This window comes from Engystomops pustulosus, chromosome 3, assembly GCF_040894005.1.
Source record: "Engystomops pustulosus chromosome 3, aEngPut4.maternal, whole genome shotgun sequence".
Taxonomy (NCBI): domain Eukaryota; kingdom Metazoa; phylum Chordata; class Amphibia; order Anura; family Leptodactylidae; genus Engystomops; species Engystomops pustulosus.
This window is the reverse complement of record NC_092413.1, coordinates 105483512-105502260: the sequence shown is the minus strand read 5'-3', so window position 1 is coordinate 105502260 and position 18749 is coordinate 105483512. Positions and strand designations below refer to the sequence as shown.

At 42.7% G+C, this 18749-nt stretch overlaps 1 protein-coding gene across 3 annotated transcripts in view; it reads left to right on the top strand.

The window, feature by feature from the left end:
* LOC140121729 (amine sulfotransferase-like) overlaps positions 1–18749 on the top strand; it is a 61929-nt gene that overhangs the window by 29576 nt on the left and 13604 nt on the right. For 2 of the 3 annotated variants that reach the window (XM_072141721.1, XM_072141720.1), the window contains exon 2: positions 3004–3176. In XM_072141721.1, the coding sequence (XP_071997822.1) occupies positions 3020–3176 (157 nt within the window). In that variant the 5' untranslated portion in view covers positions 3004–3019. Of the gene's footprint in view, positions 1–618; positions 703–3003; positions 3177–18749 lie in introns of those variants that run through there. The other variant, XM_072141719.1, reaches the window with a different exon arrangement.

Sequence of the window (18749 nt, the reverse complement as noted above, 5' to 3'; positions counted from 1 at the left end):
CCTTCCCTAAGTTGATTTGCACAATGTTGCCTCCATCTAATCCCTGGATCTACCACAGGCTTCCCCATCCATCACCCAGGGAATCATCCTACATACACTCAGGGGTTCCCCCAGGGAGAAAGCAGTACTGCAACCTCTCCCTCCATATCTCTTGCACACACCACCTGCTGGAGACCTGCCAGGCTGTAGGTCAGCCCTCCGGGCCCCATACCAAGCACCGTGACCACAGCGTGCCCAAGGCCGCACTAGACAGCCACTCCGGTATTCTGGGCCTGGCGGCCTCCAGGCCACAAGAAAACAACTAGTTGCAGTAGCAAATATGTCCAAAATATGTGTAAAATAGTACCTTTTTGACCTTTGCATCCCCAGCACTTGTTGGATACAGTAGGGTAGATTATGGCTATTTGGGTAGGGGTATAATACCAGCAGCATAGGATTTTATGCCATGTTTCCAGATGTAAAGTACACCTAGACAGGGATGAAGTGACTTTAAAAATGTTCTTGTCTACATTTCTTCTTAATGTGACACTCAAGTGTTAAATTTGTTTGGTAGAATAAATGAATGATAATAAAAGCTGAATGGGTTGGACTTTGCTGTATTGCCACATCCTGGCAGAGATCCTGTTAGTCCTCTGTTCGGTGTGCATACAGTAGTATTTGCCTCCAAGGGCTACAAGTGAAGACCAGGAAAGGCTTACATAAGTAAGTTATAAAGGGGGTTTTATCTCCTCTGTCATATTTTCTTTTTGTTGTTTTACTTCTCTTTCCTTGATTTGACATCAAAGTAAACTATAGAATAAGTTAACATGTTTCTTAAATGTCACTTCCTGCATACCACTTCCATAATGTGTTGAGTAAAATTGTAGATGTGTTAATCTAGATTTTCTTTATAATGCTCTGATAAATATATCAGAGAAATATTTTCAAGATGACATGCAATAATCCAGAACTGAAGTTTTTCTATTGATTTCATTAAAAATGAGACTGTTTCATAGGTGTTGATGTTAAAATGGCATAAAAGTAGGATGCTTACTATTAAAGGGGTATTCCCATTTCAGCAAATTAATGTTATTGTTTGCATTATAAAAAGTTATACAACTTTCCTATACACTTTGTATCAATTCTTCATGGTTTTCTAGATCTCTGCTTGCTTTCATTATATAGAAAGCTTAAGCATTTATTTCAAGTGAACAGTAATCTGACCGCAGTCACACAGGTGCACAGCTTATAACACCCACATGTGATTACTATCTGTGATATAACGAGTTGTGCACCTGTGTGACCATGGTCAGTTTTCTGTCCACTGGAAGTAAACACATAAGCTTTCTATAGAATGACAGCAAGCAGAGATGTAGAAAACCATAAAGAATTGTTACAGAAAGTATATTGGAAAGTTGTTTAACTTTTATAATACAAACAATAACCTTAATTTGCTGAAATAGGAATACCCCTTTAACATATTTCAACTCTCCACAGAATAGGTAATAAATATATGTCCCACTGTGATGCTTACTTTCCCCTTATGTTTGCATGTGTGATTTCTGCGCCATCAAGTTTTTGCAGTGAGGCAAACCCCTAGCCCCCTCAGGTAGAGCAAGGAATGTTCTTTCTAGAATTTCCTCTTTTATGAGGGAATCTCATCTTTTGGATTCTATCATGTTTGTGGTCCTTTAAGCTACAGGACAGAGATATGGGCAATTAAAGTATTCGGTGGGAACTGGATCAGTATCTTCAGCTCACGCTTCCAGCTATACCTTTTAAGTGCCTGTCCTGGAACTCAGAACCACAACCTTGATGTAAAATGAATGATGAGATTCTTATGATTAAAGGAAATCTACCACCGTAGTATCAAGCATTTTCAACAAAGCCACTTAATGTTAGGCACTGTTGTGCTGATAAGGTATCATATCTTGATGAGCTCCAAAACCTTTTACTTTTGCCAAAAAGCATCTTTTAAATTATTGTCCGGCACTCTGGGGTACAGCCTATTATCTCCTCAGAGCTCTGGGTGCATCCTATTATCTCTTTGGCGCTCTGGCCATTGCTAATTATGCACGCCCCCTGCCTGATTTAAAAGATGTTTTTTGTCAAAAGTAGAAGGTCTTGGAAATCATCAAGATATGATACCTTATCAGCACAGCAGCGCCTAACAGTAAGTGGCTTTTATTAAAATGCTTGCTACCCAAGTGTAGATTTCCTTTAAACTTGAAAAAGGAAAAATATGACTCTTCTCTTGGGTAAATAGAGTGACTGTCGCAATGTTTTTCATAGTGTAGTGGGAGATTTTTTTTACTTCTTTATTGGAAAATATTGGGGCACATTTACTAAGCACAGTGCAAACTGCACTATGTGTACAAAGGTGTACCAAAAAAAAAAGTGGTGCACGCTTGTGGGGCAGTGCTGGGGGTGCCAGATTCATAGAGAACATGAGTCAGAAATCCTGCACACTATTTAGTGCACACAAGTCTGCATTTTGCATAAGATGATTTTTAACAAATGAGCAAAATATTGGCCCGCATTTATCAAAAACAGTGCAAACTGGACTATGTGCAGTTTACCTGTGAAGTTTGCAGGTTCGCCACATTTATGAATTGTGGCGCACTTTCTTCATGAATCTTTTCGTCTTTACATACAGCGAGTTAAACAATTGTGTCGGACACTGCATGATAAATGTACAAAGTCAGACAAAAACCGGTGCAGGGGCTTTAGTAAATGTGGGCTAGTGTTTCTTTTTTGAAACAGCATAAAACAGAGCAATTTTATAGTGTCAAATACTTTACTAGAAAGCAGAGAAGAAAATGGTGGAGAATATGTGACAAAACCATTGGATCAACAAACTAGTGAATTTTTTATGTTCCTTTTTTTAAAGAATTTTACAAAATGTTTAAGAATTATCATTAAAAACATGCTATGGTATGTGTGTGATAAAAAATAATATATATATATGTGTGTGTGTGTGTGTTCAAATTAAGGTAACTTCGTTCATGTGCTGTTTCATTACAGGTAGCAGCATTTAACCATGGACACAATTACTCCAGTTTTGTGTGACTCAAATCTTTACAAATATAAAGGGTTTTGCTTTTATAAGGAGTTTATGAAACCAGAGTTTGTAGATTCACTTCAGGATTTTCAAATAAGAAACGATGATCTGTTCCTGATTACATATCCAAAATCAGGTGAGTTTAGAAAAAACATTTTAAGATACTGAGGGGCATTTATTAATTTTGGTGCAGGATGGCACTGTAACTGTGTAAGTTGGTGGTGCAAGGGATTCATTAATTGGCGCACGGACTAAAAGGTTTAGAACTCCCTAGATTAGCTTTTGCGCAAAAAAAATCAGTCTAAAAAATGGAAGAGCCAGAAAATTCACAAGCGGTGCGACTATTTTGCACCCAAAAATAAAGAGTGTTGGAAAACACCAATATTGTGGCCCAGGACTTCAGAAATTCAGGCGCAGAAAAGAGAAAAAAAAACACAACAGTTTTCTGTTTGAAAGGCCATAATAAATTACCCCGTGTGTTTAGGACCAGTATGCATTACACTCAGCAGAGAGATATGTCAACCATTGGCTCTGTACACCAGGGGCGTTGCTAGGGTTGTAAAAGATCCGGGGGAAGGGCCCCAATACATATGTAGCGCTCTTTTAGTAATGCCCCCTCCTGTACATAACCCCTCACATAACAACTTTACTGACAGTGTATACAGCTACAGAAGCACCAGAGAAATCCCTACTTTTTCCCTCCAGTGACTGCAGGTGACGTCTCCTCCATCTTCTCCATTAGGCATCACCACATCTTATGTTCCTCATTGTCCCTACATCTTGGTTCCCTGGCAGTGTTATCCTGCTGCCGCCCCTAACAATCTCCCCAAATACTGTAAGGCTGCGCTCACACTTTGTCTTGCATTTAAACAAAACCAGGTGCGTGTTACCCATCACGCCCCAACAGTAAGTAATGTCCCCACACAGCCCCCCAGTAATGTCCCCACACAGCCCCCCAGTAAGTAATGTGCCTCTCACAGCCCCCCAGTAATATCCCCACACAGCCCCCCAGTAATGTCCTCACACAGCCCCCCACTAAGTAATGTGCCTCACACAGCCCCCACTAAGTAATGTGCCCACACAGCCCCCCTCTAAGTAATGTGCCTCACACAGCCCCCCACTAAGTAATGTCCTCACACAGCCCCCCAGTAAGTAATGTGCCTCACACAGCCCTCCACTAAGTAATGCCCTCACACAGCCCCCCAGTAAGTAATGTGCTCACACAGCCCCCCCACTAAGTAATGTGCCTCACACAGCCCCCCAGTAAGTAATGTGCCTCACACAGCCCCCCAGTAAGTAATGTGCCTCACACAGCCCCCACCACTAAGTAATGTGCCTCACACAGCCCCCACCACTAAGTAATGTGCCTCACACAGCCCCTATCACTAAGTAATGTGCCTCACACAGCCCTCCACTAAGTAATGCCCTCACACAGCCCCCCAGTAAGTAATGTGCTCACACAGCCCCCCCACTAAGTAATGTGCCTCACACAGCCCCCCAGTAAGTAATGTGCCTCACACAGCCCCCACCACTAAGTAATGTGCCTCACACAGCCCCCACCACTAAGTAATGTGCCTCACACAGCCCCCACCACTAAGTAATGTGCCTCACACAGCCCCCCACTAAGTAATGTGCCTCACACAGCCCCCCACTAAGTAATGTGCCTCACACAGCCCCCATCACTAAGTAATGTGCCTCACACAGCCCCCACCACTATATAAAGCGCCTCACACAGCCCCCCACTAAGTAATGTGCCTCACACAGCCCCCACCACTAAGTAATGTGCCTCACACAGGCCCCCACTAAGTAATGTGCCTCACACAGCCTCCACCACTAAGTAATGTGCCTCACACAGGCCCCCACTAAGTAATATGCCTCACACAGAGCCCCCACCACTAAGTAATGTGCCTCACACACAGCCCCCACCACTAAGTAATGTGCCTCACACACAGCCCCCACCACTAAGTAATGTGCCTTACACACAGCCCCCACCACTAAGTAATGTGCCTCACACACAGCCCCCCAGTAAGTAATGTGCCTCACACAGCCCCCACCACTAAGTAATGTGCTCACACAGCCCCCACCACTAAGTAATGTGCTCACACAGCCCCCACCACTAAGTAATTTGCTCACACAGCCCCCACCACTAAGTATTGTGCCTCACACAGCCCCCACTAAGTAACGTGCCTCACACAGCCCCCCACTAAGTAATGTGCCTCACACAGCCCCCCACTAAGTAATGTGCCTCACACAGCCCCCCACTAAGTAATGTGCCTCACACAGCCCCCCACTAAGTAATGTGCCTCACACAGCCCTCCACTAAGTAATGTGCCTCACACACAGACCCCACCACTAAGTAATGTGCCTCACACACAGCCCCCACCACTAAGTAATGTGCCTCACACAGCCCCCCACTAAGTAATGTGCCTCACACAGCCCCCACCACTAAGTAATGTGCCTCACACAGCCCCCACCACTAAGTAATGTGCCTCACACACAGCCCCCACCACTAAGTAATGTGCCTCACACACAGCCCCCTACTAAGTAATGTGCCTCACACACAGCCCCCACCACTAAGTAATGTGCCTCACACAGCCCCCACCACTAAGTAATGTGCCTCACACAGCCCCCACCACTAAGTAATGTGCCTCACACAGCCCCCACCACTAAGTAATGTGCCTCACACACAGCCCCCACCACTAAGTAATGTGCCTCACACACAGCCCCCTACTAAGTAATGTGCCTCACACAGCTCCCCACTAAGTAATGTGCCTCACACAGCCCCCCACTAAGTAATGTGCCTCACACAGCCCCCCACTAAGTAATGTGCCTCACACAGCCCCCCACTAAGTAATGTGCCTCACACAGCCCCCCACTAAGTAATGTGCCTCACACAGCCCCCCACTAAGTAATGTGCCTCACACAGCCCCCCACTAAGTAATGTGCCTCACACAGCCCCCCACTAAGTAATATGCCTCACACAGAGCCCCCACCACTAAGTAATGTGCCTCACACACAGCCCCCACCACTAAGTAATGTGCCTCACACACAGCCCCCACCACTAAGTAATGTGCCTTACACACAGCCCCCACCACTAAGTAATGTGCCTCACACACAGCCCCCCAGTAAGTAATGTGCCTCACACAGCCCCCACCACTAAGTAATGTGCCTCACACACAGCCCCCCAGTAAGTAATATGCCTCACACAGCCCCCCACTAAGTAATGTGCCTCACACAGCCCCCCAGTAAGTAATGTGCCTCACACACAGCCCCCCACTAAGTAGTGTGCCTCACACACAGCCTCCCAGTAAGTAATGTGTCTCACACACAGCCCTCCACTAAGTAATGTGCCTCACGCAGCCCACCAGTAAGTAATGTGCCTCTCACACAGCCTCCCAGTAAGTAATGTGCCTCACACTAAACCCCCCTTATTCTCCCCCTTCCCTATCATGTCCCCCCCCCCCCCTTACCTCACAGATGCAGCTCTCTCTCTCTCTGTGCACTGCTTTCCCCGGCAGGTCATGTGACCATGACATCGTCACAGGTCCTTCAGACTCTGTGACTATTATTCACCGGAGGCTGAGCTGCTGGGGAAAGCAGTGACAGCAGACGTTCTCATCACGATCCGTGCAGGACACGGATCGTGTTGAGAGAGGGTAGGATGCCCGGGGAGATCCGGGGCACAGGCCAAAAGATCCGGGGCATGAGCCCCGGATCTTTTGACCTAGCGACGCCCCTGCAGTACAAACTGGCAGTCATGCATCAATTGTGGCGCAAGGTACTTGCGGCGTGCTGCGGAATGACGTAGCATGCGTCGCACGGAGCTGGGGCATGATGGTGCTCTGCGCCTAATGCTGGCCCGATTAAAGCCCCGTCTGTGACTTCCGCAACCGACAGCACGCGGAGGAGAGGAGACGCGGATGCGGCACTTGACGGCTGGACAAGACGTGGACAGAGGAGGTATGGACCAGGGTCTTTCTGGTGGACCGTGCCCACCGTGTCCCGGCAAAGGCTCGCCCGGTGGGTTTGCACCCCAAGGGAATCCTGGTCCGTCTCCTATCACCAAGAGACAGGGATAATATTCTTAAAGCTGCCACACCAGGAGGTGTTGTAGGCGGACGGAACGCCGAGCTCACGGGGAGTCCGTGAGACCGAGGAGCAGTCTAAGCTACAATGCCTGTTTTTCTTCTGGGTCTGGGGGGGATCCCTGTGAATGGAAAACCTCAGGGCTACCCCTCAGCTGAAGATTAGTACCGAAGAGGAATTTGTCGGCCCTGTTCTTTGAAGCTGCTGCTGTCCCCGACAGCTTTGTGTCGCCCCATGTGAAAGCTGCTTGCCACGGTTCTATGGTGATGACCAGAGGGCAGTAACAACAGGAGGGTGAGAGTTTTCTATGTTTCTATAAGCACATATGTCCGCTGGATATAATCTGGACGCTGCAGGTATCTGTTACTAACATTGGTACTGGATTAATTAACTGTACAGGCGGTCCCCTACTTAAGAACACTCGACTTACATACAACCCATAGTTACAAACGGACCTCTGGATATTGGTAATTTATTGTACTTTAGTCCTAGGCTACAATAATCATCTGTAACAGTTATCACAGGTGTCTGTAATGAAGATTTATTGTTAATCCTGATTATTATGACAACCCAACATTTTTAAAATCCAATTGTCACAGAGACCAAAAAAGTTCTGGCTGGGATTACAATGATAAAATATACAGTTCCGACTTACATACAAACTCAACTTAAGAACAAACCTACAGACCCTATCTTGTATGTAACCCAGGGACTGCCTGTACTGTGCTTTTCTTTTGCTCTCTTCTAACCCTCAAATCGTCCTAATATCTCCAGTTATAGCGCTCTTCTCTCACCGTACCCATTGCATAGCTCTTAAGATCTGAGCTGGAACTGTCAGCATTTGTATGTGCTCTCTACCTGACTCTTACTAACATCGAGCTCTGCTATTACGGAACTTTAACTTTCTGTGCAGCTTATTTAACATCTTTGCCCTGTACCTATCCACTAACAACTGAGTAGGAATAACAACAGAATACATGTGTTATATCCGTTCTCCGTGTCTCCTGCTAACCGTTAAAGTGCCCGACTTGCTGTATCTCTGTTATTAGCAATTGCCTCCTTTTTAACGTCCCTCCCCGGATGGTCCTTTTTCTTTTTTTCTCTTCTGCTAAACCATGAATCTGCATTCTGAAATTTATACAGTGATTAGAAATGTTTTTTCTTTTTTTGTAAGTGATGCTATGTACTTGTATGCTATGTTATGTACATTATAGCTGTATGAATAGCTTCGCTAAGTTTATGAACTGACCTTGTTACAGGGAAATTGCAGATTGAATTTTCTTGATTTTGTTAACTGTGTTTTATAAGAAAAAATGGGTAGCAGAAAGCAGCTAAAAAACGCTACGAGATCCCGAAATTGGATACGGGCAGCTCCCCAGGGGAGAAAAAGAGAGATGGGAGAATGGAAAGATTTTTACAATCCCCTGGAAGAACTCAGGGAAAAGGTAAAAAGGAGGGTGAGGAAAAAAGGGTACAAGTGCAGTGCAAGGGGCAAGCGAAGTGTCCCTGGAGAGGTCTAACCTTGAAGATAGTATTGGTGGAGGGGAAGGATCCGTGAGGGAGTGTTGAAAGAACTTGGTGGTTTGAAAAGTGAGGTGGGACTTATTAGACAGGATATGATTGACTGATTGATGAATCCCGGATTGAAGGAGTGGAATCGAGTGTGGGGATAGCAGAGGACACAGCAGCAAACTTTGAAAAAAGGATAAAAAGCTTGGAAAAAAAAAGAGTTGGAGCTCCACCAGAAATTATTGGACTTGGAAAATCGCTCAAGAAGGAATAACCTTCGTCTGGTGGGGTTTCCAGAAGGCTCGGAGGGAAATGACATTACTAGCTTTATCTCAGAGTGGCTGGAGACTACATTCTTAGAGGAGGTACGGACCAGGGTCTTTCTGGTGGATTGTGCCCACCGTGTTCCGGCGAAGGCTCACTCGGTGGGTTAGCACCCCAGGGGGTACCTGGTCCGGCTTCTATCACCAAGAGACAGGGATAATATTCTTAAAGCTGCCAGGTCCAAAGATCATATGCAGTACAATAGCTCACCAATTATGATTTTTCCGGATTATCCCCATGAAGTACAGAAAAAACGTGCCAGTTACCTCAGTGTAAAAAATAGATTAAGAGAAAAAGGGGTTATTTATTCTTTATCCTATCCTGCTAAATTGAAGGTTGTGTTCAAGGGGAAGTCACTGTTCTTCGACTCTGCAGAAGAAGCTAATGAGTGGGTAGAAAGGGCAATGAAGACCTGAGGCAAATAGGCGGGCACCATCACCCCAGCTGAAAAAAAGTGCATCTCCAAGATGAGTCTAGGGATACCATGCCTTAGACAGGGGGTAAGGGGAGGCAAGGGGAAGTTGGGGGTTGGGTTGTAGGGCGATTGACGGCAAGGAAGAGGGGTAATGATTTGTATGTTAATAAGGAGGGACTTTCCTTGGTAGATTCTTTTGATCCGTAATGATCAAGATATTTTCCTGAAATGTGAGAGGCTTAAATGAAAAATTAAAAAGGAAGGCAGTGTTTGACTCTCACACAAACCGGATGTGATATGCTTCCAAGAAACTCATCTGCTGAGTGATACATGTGGAAGGCTGCTAAAACCCTGGCTAAGTCATTACTACCACTCGACCTACTCGACATGTGATACATGATACATATACGTGATACATGTGGAAGGCTGCTAAAACCCTGGCTAAGTCATTACTACCACTCGACCTACTCGACCTACACACCCGTGGAGTGAGTATAATGATCTGTAAAAAAGTGTGCTTTGTAGAATATGAAGTTAAGATAGATAAACTTGGTAGATATGTTATTCTATATGACTCCTTGAATGGCTTGAAAATTGTTATTGTGAGTATTTATCTCCCCCCTACCGCACCAGTGGAGGTCCTTATTAACATTGTGAATCAACTAAGCAAATATGAAAGAGCCCCAATATTCTTGATAGGAAATTTTAATTTCGTGATGAACGAGGGGTTAGATAGAATGAAGATGGGAGCTTCGCACCTGTACAAAGGAAAGCAGACAGATACTCTATTTGGTAGATTGGTATATGAATTGGGGTATAGTGATATCTGTAGAGAGAGAAACCTGGGTAAGAGAGCCTTCACATGTTACTCTAAGTCACACAAGCCCCTATCAAGGATAGACTTGGTTTTAGGAAATAAGACAGGGAATGAGTTAATAGAGGGGATAATGTTTGGAGCTAGGGGTTTGTCAGATCATTCTCCTGTCTACTTTACACTAAAAAGGGCAAAACTGTCAGGTATTGTCTTTTATAAAATCAAGCCATTCTGGTTTGGCCTGGTAAAGAACAAGGCGGATATAAAGGGAGAAATCCAATTCTTTATTGATGGAAATATGGGGGAGATGGACATTCGGGTGGTGTGGGATGCACTAAAGGCGTACCTGAGAGGAGTAATAAGAGATCAGATCATTTATGGGAAAAAGGAGAAGAGAATGTTATACCAACGCCTGAAGGAGAAGGTAACAAATCTGGAGGGTCAATTTGTGGTAAACCCAAATGAGAAGAATAGGCAGGTTTGGGTAGAAGCACAGGAGGAATTAAGGAGGTACAGTTTGGAAAAAGGGTCAGTACACATCTATGGAAAAATTGGCAAATCTATTAAAAAATTCTAATGAAAAGAATAAAATAACTGCAGTTAGGAATAGATACGGCCAGATAGTGACTGGACAGGACAAGATAAGAGAGGAGTTTCGGCATCATTTTGAAAAATTATATCAGACGGAAAAAAAAAATAGTGGGAGAAGAAAAGATGAAGGAGGTGTTGGCCGCAGTGCCCATTCCTCGTTTATCCCCAGAAGAGAAGGACTATTTGGAGAGCCCTTTGAGTTTGGTAGAACTAGCAGAATCTCTAAGAAATTTGCCCAAAGGGAAAGCTGTGGGCGCGGATGGTATCCCATCGGAGGTAATGCTACAGTATGAGGAAATACTACTCCCGGTTTTATTGAAAGTTTACAATCACTCACTGTCTGAAGGTTTGTTGCCCCAGTCTCTCAGGAAGGCGATCATCATTCTGATTCTAAAAGAGGGGAAATGTCCATTGGAATTGGATTCGTATCAACCGATTTCCCTACTGAACACCGATTACAAATTATTAGCTAAAGCTCTGGCAACTAGATTGCAAAGAGTTGTAAGATCTGTGGTTCATTGGGACCAGTCGGGTTTTATGCTGGGGAGATCGGTCAGATACAATATTATGCGTTTGTGGGGCTATCTACAGTCCCCCTGTGAGGCTATGGGTACTAGGGCAGTGGTCTCCCTCGACGCGGACAAGGCCTTTGACCACGTTGAGTGGGACTACATTTGGATGGTTCTAGAAAAGATGGGATTCGGACCCCAATTTGTTAGATTGGTAAAGTTACTTTATAATAAAGCCTCGGCCAGGATCAGCATAAATGGAAGAGCCTCTGCAGGTTGGCAGTTATATAGAGGAACCAGACAGGGGTGCCCCCTGTCACTGTTACTATTTGCAGTAGCTCTGGAACCATTGGCATGTAGTATTAGAGTGTCGGAGAGTATAAAAGGATTTGTCTGGGGACAGAGGGAGTTAAAACTCCTACTCTATGATATGCTGCTGTTCCTGGACAAATCAGAACAGGAGATAAAGGCAGTAATTAAAATGATTGAAAAGTTTGGCAGATTCTCGGGCATAAACTGGGGAAAGTCCTCATGTCTGCGAATGGATAGAAATCCGTCTATATACCCATAAGATAAATTGATGGCGGTGGAGAAGATGCGCTATCTGGGGATTGTTGTTAGTAAAGAACCCAGAGAGTATATAGAGTTAAATGTGAAGCCTCTTATACAAAAGATCAGGGAAAAAATGGAAGTTTGGAAAAGAATGAACTTGTCACTAGCCGCAAGGATTACCCCAGATTTTGTTCGTCTTTCAGAACAGCCCAGTAAATTTTCCCAAAAAGATTTTTTTGACTCTGGATTCTATATTAAGGGATTTTATATGGAACGGGAAAAGGGCACGTATGAAATTAGAAAGAATGTATTCACAGGTAGAAAAGGGAGGATTAGCCATCCCAGATTTTTTTAGTTATTTTCTAGCTTTACAGTGGCAGAACATCTTTGACACAGATAGAGAGATGGTGAATTATATAATAGGGAAAAATATGAGTGTTTGACAGTGTATGATATTTGGAGCTTATTGGAGTTTATTGGGGTTTTTCAAAAAATAGAATACAAAGCACAATTCCCCATGCTTGCTTTAATACAATGGGTTTGGGAGAGGATTAAAAATAAATTAGGGTTAAAAGGGTATTTCAGGATTTCACCAATATGGGGATTTAATAAATGGGCTTTGGCCCCATCTGGTCACTCGAGGCCTCTACAGGGCAAAGGAATTTTTTTTATCCACCAGGTAATGGAACTAGGGAATCTAAGATCCTATGAAGAACTGTCGGCCGATTTCCATCTCAGTATGAGCGACTGTTTTTTTTATGCTCAGCTCAGCTACGCCATGTGTGTCCGTCAAAGGTAGGAGGATTTTAAGGAACAGGTCCATCCACTAGAGGCACATTTTACTCCACAGGTAGATAAAAGAGCTATGACCTCCAGGGTTTATGAGACTTTAAAAAAAAATAATGAGTATCCTCCTGCTAAGGAATGTTTCGAAAAGTTGAGAATGGATGTGCCAGATCTAAAGATGGAGGAGTGGGCAGACTCATTGCATATGATCAAAAAAGTCACTAAAAATATGTCATACATTGTAACTCAATTATTTATAGTACACAGGATACATTATACACCTAAGCGTCTAAATTATTTTTGGGAAAAAAATGAGGAAAAATGTCCTAGATGTGATTTGCTCATATGCTCTAGAGGTGCCCAAAACTCCATCACTATTGGAGGGAGCTAGTGGATAAACTGCAACTGATATTTGATTCTAATATTCCGTTAAGTGTACAGGTGTGTATTTTAGGTACAAGAATGGGTATAGGGGGAACGGTAAAAAATATTATTTATATACTGAAAGGTCAGTCTAGTCACTGAGGTCCGCCTGAGGCTGCCGTCAAGAGCCGGGGGCAGTGGGGGATGGTAGGGTTATATATTTCTATAAATTAAAAAAAAAAAGTAAAAAATAAAGTTGAAATTTGCATGTGAATTGAACTTTTACAAGGTTTTATCCTTTTAATGTGCTGATATTTGTTTTGTTATGTGTCACTTATTTGATGTTGTTGCTGATCTGAGAATTAAAGACACTGTACTGCTGTTTGTATAAATAAAGTTTAAAAAAAATATAGATATATATAGAGGTGTAAAAATTGCTACCAAGCCTGTGGATGGAAGGGGCAGACTGCAAGCTGTGGGTTCATACAGTCATGGCCAAAAGTTTTGAGAATGACACAAATTTTATATTTTCACATGATCTGTTGCCCTCTGGTTTTTATGTGTGTTTGTCAGATGTTTTTATCACATACAGAAAGACAATTGCAATCATATCATGAGTAACACAAGCTTTTATTGACAGTTAGAATGAGTTAATGCAGCAAGTCAATATTTGCAGTGTTGACCCTTCTTCTTCAGGACCTCTGCAATTCTCCCTGGCAGCTCTCAAACAACTTCTAGACCAAATCCTGACTGATAGCCGTCCATTCTTGCACAATCAATGCTTGCATTTTGTCACAATTTGTTGGTTTTTGTTTGTCCACCCGTCTCTTGATGATTGACCACAAGTTCTCAATAGAATTAATATCTGGGTATTTTCCCAGCCATGGACCCAAAATCTCTATGTTTTGTTCCCTGAGCCATTTAGTTATCACCTTTGCTTTATGGCAAGGTGCTCCATGATGCTGGAAAAGGCATTGTTGATCACCAAACTGCTCTTGGACAGTTGGGAGAAGTTGCTCTTGGAGGACATTTTGGTACCATTCTTTATTCATGGATGTGTTTTTAGGCAAGCCTGTGAGAGAGCTGATTCCCTTGGCTGAGAAGCAACCCCACACATGAATGGTTGCAGGATGCTTTACAGTTGGCATGAGACAAGACTGGTGGTACTGCTCACCTTGTCTTCTCCAAACAAGCTGTTTTCCAGATGTTCCAAACAATCGGAAAGGGGATTCACTAAAGAAAATGACTTTACCCCAGTCCACTCCCTGTACCTTTTGCAGAATATCAGTCTGTCCCTGATTCTGGAGAGAAGTGGCTTCTTTGCTGCCATCCTTGACACCAGGCCTTGCTCCAATAGTCTCCGCCTCACAGTGTGTGCAGATGCACTCACACCTGCCTGCTTCCATTCCTGAGCAAGCTCTGCACTGCTGGGAGCCCGATCCTGAAGCTGAAAAACTTTTAAGAGATGGTCAGGTGCTTGCTGGTCCTTCTTGGGTGCCCTGGAGCCTTTTTTGGCAACAATGGAACCTCTCTCCTTGAATTCCTTGATGATGCGATAGATTGTTGACTGAGGTGCAATCTTTCTAGCTACGATACTCTTCCTGGTTAGGCCAGTTTTGTGCAGTGCAATGATGGCTGCACGTGTTTCTTTAGAGATAACCATGGTTAACAGAAGAGAAGCAATGATGCCAAGCACCAGCCTCCTTTTAAAGTGTCCAGTGGTGTGATTCTTACTTAATCATGACAGATTGATCTCCAGCCCTGTCCTCATCAACACCCACATCTGTGTTACTGGAGCAATCACTGAAACGATGTTAGCTGCTCCTTTTAAGGCAGGCCTGCAATGTAGTTGAAATGTGTTTTGGGGGAAAAAGTTCATTTTCTAGGCAAATATTGACTTTGCAATTAATTGCTGTTAACCCCTTTGAGTCCAAGCCATTTTAGACCTTTAGGACCAGGCACGATTTTTTTTTTTAATTTGCCCTGTGTCATCATAGGAGGTTCTAACTTTGTGACGCTTTAACATATCCAGGGGATTTTGAGATTGTTTTCCCGTCACACTTTGTACTTCAAAGTAATAGAAACATTTGATGATATCTTTTTTGTTTAGTCATGAAAACATTTTTTTCAAAGTTTCATTTTTGGCTTTTCAGGCAGATAGTCATAGCATCCAAGTAACTTTATAACTAACATTTCCCAAATGTCTGCTTTATATTGGCACAGGGTTTTATGCATCCTCTCTCTTTTTTAGGTTGTTAGGAGGTTCAGAATTGTGGGTGGAATGTTTCTCATTTGAAAATCACCAAAACCTTTATTTAGAGTTAGAATTAGACCTGCTCAGGTCTAAGTGACTTTTAGAGGCCTAAATAACAGTAAAACCCCATAAATCATGCCATTTTAGAAGCTACACAGCTCAATGTGCAAAAAAAATCAACTTTAAGAAGTGTGTTAACCCTTCAGATGCTACACAAAATGGAGGTGTAATTTACAAGCTGTAATGTTTTTTAGACAATATAGTAATTTTGGCCAAAAATTAAACCGTTGCAAAGTATTAAATGACAAAAAACTCCATAAAGTTTGAGGATGAGGATGCTCAATATGTGGTGGTGACTGTTGCACGGGCACATGGCCAGGCATAGAAGTGAAGGAGCGCCATTCAGAGCAGATTTGCATTGTCACATTTTACAGGCTATAAAATGTTTATTTTTTTGGGAGATTATTTTTTTGTGGATGAGATCCACTTTTCAGGTACACCATTTACAGGGGGGTTCAATAGCTATTAATGAGATTTTATTAACTCTTTCTTGGTGGTGGTTAAAAAAATCATTAATTCGTCTTTATGGTTTTTAGCAGTTTTTTCCCCCTGACGTTCACCGTACCATAAAAATAATGTGTTATCTTTATTCTCATCACGATTACGGCGATACCCCATTTATATGGCTTTTTTATGGTCAACTTGTTTTGCACAATATAGAACTCATTTTGTGAGAAATTTGCTTGTTTTTGCATAACCAAGTAACAGGGCAGAACATTTATATTTTTTTCTTTACAGAGATGGTTTAGAGCTTATTTTTTGCAGGACAAGCTTTACTTTTACTTGGTATCATGTTGGGGTAAATTTTACTTTTTTGATCACTTTTTATGCGCTTTTTATGTGGTCAAAATGTGAAAATTTCATAATTTTTGTGAGGTTTTTGTGTTTTTTTATGGAGTTCACTGTACAGGTTTAGTGACAATTGTATTTTGTTGGACGGGTTGTTACAGACGTTTTGATACCCAATATGTTGTGTTTTTTTGGTGATTTTCACTTTTTTATGTTTTATTTGATTACTGCATGGGACGGGACTTCAGGGGACTTTTATTCTTTTTTAATAATTTATTTTAATTTCACTTTTATTTTAAACTTTTTTTTTACTGTTTTATCTTGTCCCAGGGTGTGTTTATTGCAGCATATTACAGTCAGCCTATGCATTTTGCATAGGCTGACAGCTGCACTGTCACTATGACCGCGGCGTCTATAGGGTTAAACAGCCGGGATCGCGACTATCGCGATCCCGGCTGTTGCTGCAGGATCCCAGCTACTGCATACTGCCGGGATCCTGCGGCGATCGCACGGGCTCTGCTTCTAAGGCCGGGTGATCGTCATGATGCAGAAGGGGGTTAAGCTGATCACTCTTTATAAAATTCTGGAGTATATGCAAATTGCTATTATAAAACCTGATGCGGTAGACTTTGTAAAAATTAACATTTGTATCCTTCTCAAAACTTTTGGCCATGACTGTATGTGTGTAAGACAAGCATACAATTGATTCACACCGTGCACAGGCAGAGACATATATATGCGCCTTTCCTCCACACACTCTTCAACATCATTTTGTGGCTAGGGCAGAGTGGGTACAGGCAGAGCACACAGGCACAGGCAGAAGAGGAAGCCGGAGCATGGCAAGTACTAGATTTATTTCTTTTTTTGTAGTATGATGTGGGGAGATTTGCATAGTGAGGTTCGACTGCTGCACATCCTATTTGCGAGTGGAGGCTGCTGCTAGAAATTTCATTAATAAGGAGAGACTGCTAAACATTTCATTTCAGGGGAGGCTACAGGGCATTTCACAGGCTGCTCTACTGTATCTTAATAATGAGGAGAGCTTCTGCTGCAGAGTATAATAATAAGCTGCTGCTTGACAGAAGGTATGCAATACCCGGGTTAGGATTGGCCCCAAAACTATGCTGGGTCCCCCAGGCACCAAAGTGTCATTATGTGTTGATGTTTTCTGGAAAGGATGGTAAGGCTTGGTGCACCGCAATGATAAATAAGCCCAATAAGGTCAGCATTGAACAGTTACCTTCTTTATTGAAGAAATTTAGGTGCAAAACAATACAAGCAAATCAATGGGCGGACTTTTCCAATCTCCTCCCTGGCAGAAGAAAGATTCTCCACTGAGGAAAGGCCTGGGCTAGCTGTCCTTATCTTTCTCAGAAGCCTGGTACCCTGGTGAAAGGCTAGGAGCTGTTGCACAGTTTCCCTTTCTCAGCGTCTTCTTCTAGTTGCTCAGGTAGACTGTCTTCTCCTCCAAGCTCTAATCCCAAACTACAAGACACTAGAGACTGGGACTGTTCTCCTTATATACATTCTACCAGGGGAGGAGTGGTTACATTTTAGTACAAAAACAATGACAAAATGTTCTCCCATAGACTTACATTGAGTCCCCATAATATTCAATGGCAGGAAAGTTCTAAAGTGAAAACAACCTTCAGTGCCTTGATCTATGAGTAAGTCTAAGAGTCAATGTCAAATTTTGGTTGTTTGCATTTATTTATTTAAATATACAATAAATTGGTGAAAATTATTAAAAATTTGTCATATTCAAAATTCTAAATTCTATGACTACCGCCCGATATGCATGTGTTCTGCCTACTGAAGCTCTGTCCAGCATGTCTTTCTGTATACATTATCTGTGATTTCCAGTGTGCAGTGGTTGACTTTCTGCAGATCACTTGTTGGAGCCCTGTCAAACGGAGCATCAAATAAGCCATAATGATGCTTCCATTGGTTCCTGGTCACTATTTAATCCTCCCTCTCCATGTGCAGCACCACCCCCGATGAACGATTTTTCTCCAAAATGCGTGGTCAGGGGTGGCATGCTGGATACAGGACCTTCTTTTTTTTTTTTGGTCATCCTGTTTTATCAGGTGCAGTTTTTTTTTTAATTGGGCATGCTCTTTTACCCCTGTTGGGAAGGAAAATACTAACACACTTTAGCTGTGTGTATTGCTACAATAACTAAAAGTTATCATCATAACTAAACAAGTGGCTATTTACAAATCTTACCTGGAATTCATGTGGCTGGCCTCTTAGGGGAAACAATATAATTAATTAGGTACCCTGTATATATTATTTATTTACGTGTATGAGGGGTTCTATCCATGCTGTGAGTCCTTGTGGGCTCTGCTTTGTAATACTGTAGTGTGATTTTTGCCTTGATAAGTTTATGCTATCAATAAAGATATACCTTTTTTTTGCTTTATCTTAGTACTGGTGTTATCCATCTATTTTTAAACTTTGTTTATTGACACATCATTTGCTGTCATCTTTTTGCTCTTCCTTAGGGTTAAATCCAACTTCAGAAAATTGTCCTGGAACATTGCTTATATGTGGTTTTATGCTCCGCAATAAAACATTGAAAAATAAATTTGGTAGTGTCTGAAATACTTCATAAATGGATGATTATAGTGGAACTACCTGTGCGTTGTAATTTCTCA